The sequence below is a fragment of the Panicum virgatum genome, chromosome 4K, assembly GCF_016808335.1.
Source record: "Panicum virgatum strain AP13 chromosome 4K, P.virgatum_v5, whole genome shotgun sequence".
NCBI classification, from domain to species: domain Eukaryota; kingdom Viridiplantae; phylum Streptophyta; class Magnoliopsida; order Poales; family Poaceae; genus Panicum; species Panicum virgatum.
The window spans coordinates 40,333,145-40,343,115 of record NC_053139.1 but is presented as its reverse complement, the minus strand read 5'-3'; the positions used below and the strand labels follow the sequence as shown (position 1 = coordinate 40,343,115).

Sequence of the window (9,971 nt, the reverse complement as noted above, 5' to 3'; positions counted from 1 at the left end):
TGGCCGGAGTAACTGACATTTATTTTGCCCCCTCCTCCTCCAAAACGACAAGGTTTGGACGCAGTGACGCTCCAAGAATATTGCACCAAATAGATGCCGATTCGGACGACTAATGAGATCAACAGCAATATGCCACTGTTTATGCACGACAATGTGCTGGTTGTCGACTAAATTATATATACGCCGTAGCAACCACTGTACTGTCACGGTTGGCACCAGGGGCGGACCTAGTGGAGGCGAAACTGGACATCAACCACCTGCTTTCTCTACTCAGGCCTTATTTAATTGCAAAATTCAAAATTCCTAATCTATCACATCGAACAGAGTATTAAATCTAGATGAAATAAAAAATTAATTGCATATTTTTCTTGTAAATTACGAGACGAATCTAATGAGCATAATTAGGTCATGTTTAGACACTAAATTGCTACAATAATTGCAACAGTAACCATGAGCAAATAACGGATTAATTAGATTCATTAGATTCGTCTCGTAGTTTACAGACGAGTTCTATAATTAGTTTTGTGATTAGTCTATATTTAATACTTCAAATGTGAAAAGATTCTATTTTAAAAAATTTACACGTGCAACTAAACGAGGCCTCATTGCACCACTGCAACTGCAAGTCTATGTTTGTGTGTTGTCCGGCTGATGTCCACAAACAGAAATTTACAAGAGTTAGCTCAACTTGCCCCGGTTTCGTTTGGCTCCACGTTCCTCCACGCCACGGGTTGGCACACTAGGATTCGGTGAGGTGTGACCTCATTTTCTTTTTGTCACGATCCATGCGAAGAAGATGCCGAGCTGCGATTGTCCAAGGACACAAGAATCTTGGGCTGAAGCAGTTACTATATGCTGAGGGTTTTTTTTCACTACTAATGGTGGCTAAAGAGGACTGAATGGGGGAAAAATAAAGAGCAAAATTCACAAGAAAATACGCTTCATTTAATCATCTGATATTTAATATGTCTCGGTGGAAATTTTACGCGTGATCGCTGGAAAATCTTGGGTGCATAACTCGAATGCAGATGTAGGAAGTTGATCTTTCTTAATCTCAAAAAAAAAGTTGATCTTTCTTTTTCGTTAGAACTGGGAACCTATTTACTAAAAATAGAAATAAATTGATTTCATTTGTATTTTTTTTGAGAATTAATTGATTTCATTTGTATCTTCGCACATCGGCATTGTCAGTTAGAAGGCCCAGGTAAAAGGAAATAGGCCCATACTTTAGATGGGCTTGGCCCAAAACTAATCTGAAAAGTCCTACCCATCCGTCTGCCGGTAATGGGGCCCAGGGGCGCAGAGGAATCGAAACGGAAACCATCATCGCCGCCGCCGCCGCCGCCATGGCCGCCGCCGGTGGCCAAACCCTCGGCCGGAGCAGCTTCTCCCGCGCCACATCCAACCCGGCTGCCTCCTCTTCCGGCGCCACCGGCGTCAAGCTTAGCCCGAACGGCGTCGCCTTCGTCTCCTCCGGCATCCCCGACCTGGACAGTAAGCGTCCTCGTGCTTGAACTAAAAATCATCGCTCGCTCTTTTGTTCCCGGATGATATGTAAGATCTCCTCGTTGAGGAAAATTTCATCCTTTTGACACCGACGATGCTTGGGAGTTTCTTTAGATGTATGTTTGAGCGTTTTGACGGAAACATGCCAATTAGAATATTGTGAGACCTACATAAAAACTCTACCCGGGGGTGTGAAACGGACCCCACCGTTATTTCATTAAGAGGAAGCCTAACCGCTAGAGAAACCCCCCGAACTCTGGCCCATGCCCGAGAGGGCCAAGCCTTGCGGCGAGCACAGCGAGGGTTTTTTTTTCTCCCAGCAGCCTGAAATTCGCTTCTGATGAGATTCGAACTCAGGACCTGCTGGGAGCGCGACGCTACCGGGCCGGGCTTGCCATCTCAACCGCCCGGCCTTTCGCATTGTGAGACCTACATATATTTGCAAAATGTTTAATTTGCTCCCATCTTTATATTTTATAATCTGCCTTGCCTCTGGGCTTGTGAAGGTACCTCCAGGCTTGGGATGGGAGAATAGATATGCTTTTTATCTGGGATATATGTGGAAGTGGAACATTTGCGTGATGGAATTAGGATGGTAGGAATATCAGAATATGTAGAAAGAAAAGGTATCCATGGAAGTTACTTAACGTGATGAAGAGAGCATAAGAATCGAACTTAGAAAGTCAAAAGGAAAAGGATGCTCATATGAAAAGAAAAATTATGATGTGCATTGGTAATCACTGAATCACCATTTATTTGGCCCTCTCTTTCAGGGATTTTGGGTGGTGGATTCCTTCTAGGCTCAGTTGTAATGATCATGGAGGACAATGATGCACCACATCACCTTCTGCTTCTTCGCTGCTTCATGGCACAGGGTGTTGTGCACAAGCAGCCCCTGCTCTTTGCAGGGCCTATGAAGGAGCCACGGTTGTTCCTTGGTACTTTACCTGCTCTGGTTTCATCTTCAAAGGAGGATGGGCGACACATAGCGATGGGGGCCGGGGCAAGTAGTGATGGACGAGCAAATGTAGGTCTCTGGAATGATTTTATTCCACAATTGGAGTTGCCGTGGAGTATTCTTCTTTCTATATTGCTCTGAATTTGTCATTATGCAGGATGAGGGATTGAGGATAGCTTGGCAGTACAAGAAATACTTTGGAGATGAGAAGACTTCTCGTGCTGAGCATAAAGGTGGTCCTCCGCTCCCTCTATTAGTCTCCCATTTGTTCTATTGTTGGTGATTTTCTGCAGAACCATGCTTTGTTTGCAAGTTTTCTTGCAAGGATGTGATACAAATCTATTTAAAAAGAGAGAGAGATTCATCATTAGCACGCTGATCATTTCTTTGCCTTGTGATCAGCTCATTCCTGAGTATCATTGGTTGCGACCTGATGCTGACACTATAAACAGCTATTCTTTTTTCCCCTAAAAAAAGGTTCCCCTGCTTTTAAAGAAATCATATAGAGTTTTTGTTTATGATCTACTGGTGCTGGGATTACCAGCTTACAGGATAGCATCTCAGCAAAAGATAGTCTAAAGACAACCATACAGTACTAGGCACATAATATATATTATTTTGATTCTATTAGCAAAATTTCTAGTACTACTATTTAACATAAGCTTGCTTCTAGTCCCTCAAGATATTCATGAAAAATCTGATTCATTTAGCATCATTGCAGACAATAAGCAGGAATTTAGCAATGATTTTGATTTGAGGAAGCCCCTGGAAAGGCATTTACTTAATGGGCAGAATATTGAATGCGTAAGCACTCAAGAAGCAGACACTCTAAGCAACCTCCAGGATCGTTGTTCTGCTTTCTTATCCAAGCTCCCAAGGTGAGCTTAATTCGTGATTCGATGTTCAAAAATTGCATTCCTTGAGGAATATCATGGTATAGTTGCAGTGCCCTTTTATCAGCATCTGATATATCTATACTCCAATAATGATAGTTTGGTTCTACTACCATGCCCTGTGCCTAGTATTGATTCCGGACCTCTTTCGTTTTTCGCATTCAGAAAAGATGGTGGAAGTTTAACTGCTGGGAGAATTGCTATACAATCACTCTGTGCACCGCATTGTGGATACTTTGAGAAGGTAAGCGTTTAGCTCAATGATATCCATTGGCTGGTGACTGCAGTTTGTTGAAAATTCGAAACCTATTTTGGCTTCTTGTTTTCTATCTAGTTGTGATGATGTTGCAACTTGCACGTCATTTGATTTATGAACTATAGGACTGGGACATGGTCTCATTTATCAGATCAGTGAAGGCCATGGTGCGGTCATCTAACTCAGTCGCTGTTATAACATTTCCGAGCACGGTTCTATCAAATTCATTCTGTAAGAGATGGCAGCACCTGGCAGATACACTGCTGTCGATCAAAGCAATTCCAGGCAAGCTTGACCCTTTTTCATAACCATTTCTATCATCTAATTTATCCTGCCTTTTAATAGCCTGTTTACATGGTTACAGATGAGGACAAAGACTTGGCAAAACTCCTCACAGGATACCAAGATATGGTTGGTTTTTTGCACGTCCACAAGGTGGCGCAAACTAATAGCCAGGTACCGAAGTCTTACAACTGCTGTAAAATAAACTTTGTGCTTGTTTGTTTAACGATTTTTATGTTGACAATCAGGTCCCTGTGATCTTAGAGGCGTCCACACTTTCTCTGAAGCTGCGAAAGAGGAGGTCGCTGGTGCTAGAACGGTTGAATCAGGCTCCAGTGGACGGGTCAAGTGGGCCTTCTGCTGCTGCATCTGGCAGTTGCTCGTCGTCACAAGGCCGACAGCTTGATTTCTAGTTTGGATTCAGATGGTATGGCCGGTTCTACGAAGAGGAGCTCGGCAGTGTTTTGTACTTGTTACTCTGGGTAAAATGCAACCTTAGGAGGCTCAGGTTTTAGATAGGAGGCAGTTTGATGGTTCCCCCGTTAGTGTATCTATCAGCTTGTTGTACACCACTTTCAATAGCATTCGAACAGGCTAAAGTTGTATATTACTATCTCCTGATGGAAGGTAAATTTTCAAGTTAGTCGACTTGTCTCGACACGTTACTGAATTGTAGATTTGCACATGTTGTCTGTTTCGAACGATGATATTTGCTTAATGTGATAGCATGCTGATGCAGTTGAAGAATTAATGGTCTTCATGAAGAGGAAACTCGAGGAAGGAGCTATGACCGACTGCATATGTAATGCCAAATGCAAATGGCAGTTTCAGGCTTTCAACAAGACTCAGAATCTTCATACAGAAGCACAGAAGCATGAGATACCAAGACATAACACATGCCTAGGATGGCATAAACAGTCGACCAAATAGGAAATCTAGTCTATCTTCATATAATTGTATATTTAAGACATCTGGAGATGATTGGGAAGTAGAAGTACAGAATCCGAGATGCAGAGTTGCAGAAGATAGAGATATTTACAGATGTTTAGATAAAACATTTTAGGCCTAAATATGCACAACTAGGATTGGTTGCAGCGGTACATGATCCTGGATTCCCCATGTGATTTTCAGGATATCTCCATCTTTACAATGACCTTATGGTTCTTATCCAGAAGACGCAACACCTTCTCCGAAAAGCATGTTTGCAACTGGTGGTGGAAGCCATGCTGCATTGGCATTGTTTTGCACTACCTGCTGTTGGTGCTGGTAATCGTCACCCTGATCAGATATGCTCGCAACCTTCCGACTCCTTGGCCTCACAATGCTATTCCCAACAAACACACCCAGCTTAAGAGCGGTGAAGAAACCAATAGCAATGAACAGGGGCCTCACTGCCCAATGAAAGTCTTCCAGATGCTCATACTTCTTCACAATTCCCTCACATTTGTCAAAGCTCACCACCTCAACCTCAGAGGGATCTGCCAAGCAACTGCATGCTTCACCAAGGCTAAATTTGCCTGGGAATTTCACAACAAGACACCCATTCGGATGTATATGTGTAATTCGACCGGTAGCTAATCCTCCACCCCTTTTTCGCTGCCATTCGAACCTTGGGCTTGAAATGTTGGCTTTCAGCCTCACAAACTGACCTACACAGTAGGCTTCAGCCATTTGGAGATCTGAATAATTACCTTTCCAAAGGGTGTCCATTCCTATCAGACCAACAGTCACTGTACCATCACGGTCAATGCTATGAAGAATACCAACCTGAGAACGCTTCTTGTCCTCCTCCCTCAGGCGTACCCAGTCTCCGGCAGCAAAACCATATGTTACCCTCTCCACAGCTGAGCAGCGAACCTTCAAAGGGTCGTGTAACCCATGGACTCGTACAAGAATGAAACCATCACATTCCCCATCATCCTCCATGCCAACTATGGTTCCATCAGGGATTTCCATAGTTTCAGGACTACATGAGCTTTTAAGCTTTCTTGAGCGGACCTTGTCTCCCACTTGCAGCTTGTCCTTGAAGAGCAACCAATTAGTGTGATTTGCCATGGTTGGCCTGTCCACTGTTACATTTTCAGAATTGTCCCAGGCAGTGTTGTCATGATCTGCATCTTTAGCACTAAGCAATGAAAAATAGAAAATAAGTTAGGTCAACTGTTTCCAACATTTTGATCAAAAGAAAATAGAAGGGGACAATACTACGACAGAACCACCACAATACGTGAACACATTTCTATGCTTAACAAGTGAAAAGACAATGCTCCAGTAGAACTTAGCAGTCTTAGATATAACAAAAGCTAATCTTACAACAAACCATGCTGAAATTACTCATCTAGTTGAAATTCAAACAAAACCTGCATGATGCTGATAATGTGAAACCATGATGTTTAGCGATGTTACCTCTCAAACGCATGCAAAATATCTTCCATCGAGGGACGGTTTCTAAAGTCATACTCAAAGCATCCAGAAAGCACAGATTCAACGCCTGGAGGCAGACTGTATGGGAACATTGGTTTTTCTTTCTTCAGGACAACCAACTGATAAATCTCATCTGGTGATTTTCCACGCCACGGCTGAATGCCACTCAACATCTCAAGGATGCTGCAGGCAAAACCCCATGAATCAGTCTCATAACTAATCGGACCTCTGATGTTTGGTTGCCATTGTTCTGGAGCCATGTAATTTGGAGTCCCAAGCCTTTGGATAAGGTCAGGACGAGGCAACGAAAGTCCGAACAGCAGGGATGGGATTCCAAAATCCCCATGCACACCACGGTCATGTTCATCTATGAGAAAATTGCAAGGTTTAAGATTTAGGATCAATATTCCCCTGGTGTGTAACTCTAATACTCCACGTGCCAAATCAGCCCCATATCTGCAAATTTAAAAAGTCATTAGAAAATATATTCAAGGAATAGGCGAACAAAAAAATACACTGAAGTTATAGTACAATGAGAAAGAATAACTGACAGTAAGCCTGCACATAGATTTTAGATCCCCTACAATTGCAGTGTGATGGTAAAGAGCAGATGCCATGCTGCTTCTTCGCTTCTAGCCATCAACCAAAAGATTTATGCCGCAGATGATTTTTATAACAAATTTCTAAACTCTATAATACAATTATTGGTGCCTCATAGAAACTACTCGCTCAAGTGTAAAGGTTTTATATTCTACATATAGATGGCTCATGGTGTACTGGATGCGTAAATTAATCATTGGGCTTTTCCACCACACCTTAAAACTTCTGACAAAGAGAGCCTTCCACCTTTGAGCCGCGCCATCTTGTCTCCAACGGATCCTTCATAAAATTTCATCGCTATACAAATCTGAAAATTCAAGAAGCCAAATAAGCTGAGCACTAACCTTCATTACCAAGGCAACAACAGTGAGACTATGCATAGCAGTCTATACAGATCAGCACATTGCAACCAACATACCCTTCCATTCTGCGTGGAGATGCCATGCAGGAAGCAAACATTGCCGAGACCCTGGCATTTGCTGAAGATTTCATCAAACCTCGCTGAGAAGAGCTGCAGCTGGTCCTCTTTAATTGGATGCAGCATCTTCACCGCGACCTCATGGTACCGGTCGTAATCCTCTGTCCTCTGATGGTGAGTTGCTATCCAGACATCCCCAAACAGGCCTCTTCCAATCCGGTGCTTCAGGTTCAACACGCTTGGGTCGATCCACGGGCTTATATGGCTTGGACCAGAGAAGACCATCCGGTAGAGATCAGGGTCCTTCTCAAGCAGCATGTACTCAAATGCATCAGTGGGTTGGGAGTCGGAGCCTTGACCTGCCATTCCTGCAGAGCAAATTTCACCATTACAAACCCCAATAATTTTTTGAGCAGCAAAGTCTCGGCACTTCATAGTGTTCTAGCCACGCTTATGGTGTTCTATCTAATCGCCGAGATTTTCTTGCTCCGAATTTTAGTGGCGCTGCTAAACAGAAAAGAGTCGCCGTTTGCTGCTAATTGCAGTTGTCCAGTTGAACTAGCACCGTAAGCAAGCAGAAAGTAAAGGTTCCCAAATCCCAACTCCCTAGCAGTCGTAACATGACAAAGAACTGCACGAGAATGTAGAGATCTAGATACCCGCTGAACGGACCAGTATGACCGCGCAATCAATGGGCAAGAGAAGGTTGCAATAGAATCAAGAATCCAGCGAAGCAGGAATCACGCAATCTAATATGCAAGAATAACTGCAATGACCTAAATAAAACCGAAAATCTGATAGCAAAGAAAAAGGCAAGAACTTGGATCAGGAACAAATCAAGAATCCAGGAAACAAGCAGTTTCTCACCTGTCTCGTCTTCTTTCCGCCCCTACTTTTCCCCTTTTCCGAAGTGATGTCGACGAATTGGTTTTGATAGACCTATGAACTAACAAAAAAGCAACAACAAAACCTAGAGACCCACTATCTCAATGGCTACTGGAGCAATTTGCAGAGGAAGGGATTGGAAGAAACGGCGAGAACTCGGCAGTCCACGGGCATGTCGGTCGGTTGAGTGGTGTGCGGCGGCGGGAGCCTGGGAGGGGAAGCGTGCGCAAGGGAGCTGGGGCCCTGGGGGGTGAGCGGTGGAGAGCGGTTTTATATGGGAGCGGATTTTCTGCGATCATTGTTTCTTCCTCCTTCCCGTCCGTGCTTTTCTTTCCTCCGCATGGCCTTTTCTTTTTTGACAAGTAACTTAAACGGAATGAGTAGTTTATATACTATTTTCTTGTGTTTTTTTATGGTCTGCCGTATCTATTTAGTTACCTGAATTTTCGTTCAAAAATAATTTCTATTCATATTTAAATGTAGATGATTTTTAAGTACCAGGTCAAAGGAAGCCTAATTTTTATTTGAATTTTGCTCTTCGCGAACGTCATTCAATATAAGGAGATTTCAGATAATTTCTAAAAATTTGAGTGGGTAAGAATGCAAAACTAATTTAAGTTGTATAATAGAGCTAATTCAAAACTAATTTTATAGTTCCTTTTTTATCTACTATTATGATGTTCTTTAAGAGTTGTTCTATATATCTTGTGCTTGATATTTTCTTGTAATGAATATCAAATCTCTCGTTGCTATATAGCATCAACGGCATACTATATACTCCCACCTCTCATGAGAAGGTAGCCTCTGTTTCCTTCCAAAAAATGAAGAAGGTAACTCTAACTTTCTTCACCCACAAACGTTACAACAGCTCTCCTTAGAACATCTCCAACAGATTTGATATAAATGGATATCTAAATTTTGTTTTAGGTAAAGGATATATAGAGATGATTTAAATTATGATTTGTGCTCCCCTCCAACAGATTTGGTATAACTGGATACTTATAAAGTTTTTTAAAAATACTCTTATGTTGTAGGGATTTCGCAAAAAGTCCAAGGCATAAAAAAAACTAGAGTAAATTGCACCCCAAAACCCTAAATTTGTCTTCAAGTTTTATCTAGGTTTCTAAACTCTCAAATCGTCTATTTGGATCCCTAAATTGTGTTAAGTGGTTCATCCGAGATCCCAAAACGTGCCACGCCAGCTTCCGACACCGACGTGGTGGCATGCCATGCTGGCAAATAATTGCAAAAGTCCCCCTACTTCGGGACATGTTTTATTGAGAGTTTTTTTTTTCAAAACATCACCTGCACATAAAAATCCCCTTCTTCTCTCCGGCCAATTCCTCCTCCTCACCAGCCCCTCCACCTCCTCGCTCCCGTCGGAGCTGCGCACCGCTCCTCCGCCACGCCACGCCGCTCCTATACGTGGCTGTCGGTGCTGCTCGTGCAGCGACGCTCCTCCACCACGAGGTTGCCCACTAGATCCCACTGGCGTCCTACTCGACCTCTTCTGACAACGGCGTGTTTACTTCCCCCTCTCCCTCTCCCCGCGTTCTGCTTGGTCGACCCGCAGATCTCGACCTCCACCATGAATCGAGGTCCCCGCGGTGGAGCACGGCCGCGCTGTAGTGGAGGCTCGCCATGCGGCCATTCGAGCTGCTCGTGCGGTGGTGCTCCTTCACGTCGTCGAGCTCGCCTACGGGCGGCGCTCGCCCGCCTGGTCTCACCGTGGAGCTTGATGCAGATTTT

At 43.5% G+C, this 9,971-nt stretch overlaps 2 protein-coding genes across 4 annotated transcripts; one reads left to right on the top strand and one right to left on the bottom strand.

Moving 5' to 3' along the window:
• Positions 1-1,280: 1,280 nt before the first annotated feature.
• Positions 1,281-4,975, top strand: LOC120704019 (elongator complex protein 4-like). 3 transcript variants are annotated; one of them, XR_005687363.1, is made up of 9 exons: positions 1,281-1,494; positions 2,280-2,533; positions 2,622-2,697; positions 3,186-3,342; positions 3,457-3,601; positions 3,739-3,898; positions 3,978-4,069; positions 4,144-4,522; positions 4,635-4,975. XR_005687363.1 is itself a non-coding variant. In XM_039988257.1 (8 exons), the coding sequence occupies exons 1-8, from the start codon at positions 1,347-1,349 to the stop codon at positions 4,306-4,308; spliced, it is 1,197 nt and encodes a 398-aa protein (XP_039844191.1). In that variant the 5' UTR covers positions 1,281-1,346; the 3' UTR covers positions 4,309-4,565. The 3 variants fall into 3 exon arrangements, 2 of the variants coding, with proteins under 2 accessions (XP_039844191.1, XP_039844193.1); XM_039988257.1 differs by lacking the exon at positions 4,635-4,975 and having other exon boundaries at positions 4,144-4,565; XM_039988259.1 differs by lacking the exon at positions 4,635-4,975 and having other exon boundaries at positions 1,282-1,494; positions 3,523-3,601; positions 4,144-4,565.
• Positions 4,802-8,545, bottom strand: LOC120704018 (E3 ubiquitin-protein ligase KEG-like). The gene is made up of 5 exons (XM_039988256.1): positions 8,205-8,545; positions 7,338-7,705; positions 7,135-7,226; positions 6,302-6,775; positions 4,802-6,020 (listed from the first exon to the last, which is right to left on the bottom strand). Exons 2-5 carry the CDS (start codon positions 7,701-7,703, stop codon positions 5,060-5,062), a joined length of 1,893 nt encoding a protein of 630 aa, XP_039844190.1. The 5' UTR covers positions 7,704-7,705; positions 8,205-8,545; the 3' UTR covers positions 4,802-5,059.
• Positions 8,546-9,971: the final 1,426 nt, after the last annotated feature.

Coding starts and splice junctions, on each gene's coding strand:
- LOC120704019 (XM_039988257.1), top strand. CDS start 1,347: ATGGCCGCCGCCGGTGGCCAAACCCTCGGCCGGAGCAGCTTCTCCCGC. Junction 2,534..2,621: donor GTAGTGATGGACGAGCAAAT/GTAGGTCTCTGG, acceptor GTCATTATGCAG/GATGAGGGATTGAGGATAGC. Junction 2,698..3,185: donor TTCTCGTGCTGAGCATAAAG/GTGGTCCTCCGC, acceptor GCATCATTGCAG/ACAATAAGCAGGAATTTAGC.
- LOC120704018 (XM_039988256.1), bottom strand. CDS start 7,703: ATGGCAGGTCAAGGCTCCGACTCCCAACCCACTGATGCATTTGAGTAC. Junction 6,776..7,134: donor TCTTTGTCAGAAGTTTTAAG/GTGTGGTGGAAA, acceptor TTAAATTTGCAG/ATATGGGGCTGATTTGGCAC. Junction 6,021..6,301: donor ATTTTGCATGCGTTTGAGAG/GTAACATCGCTA, acceptor TTCATTGCTTAG/TGCTAAAGATGCAGATCATG.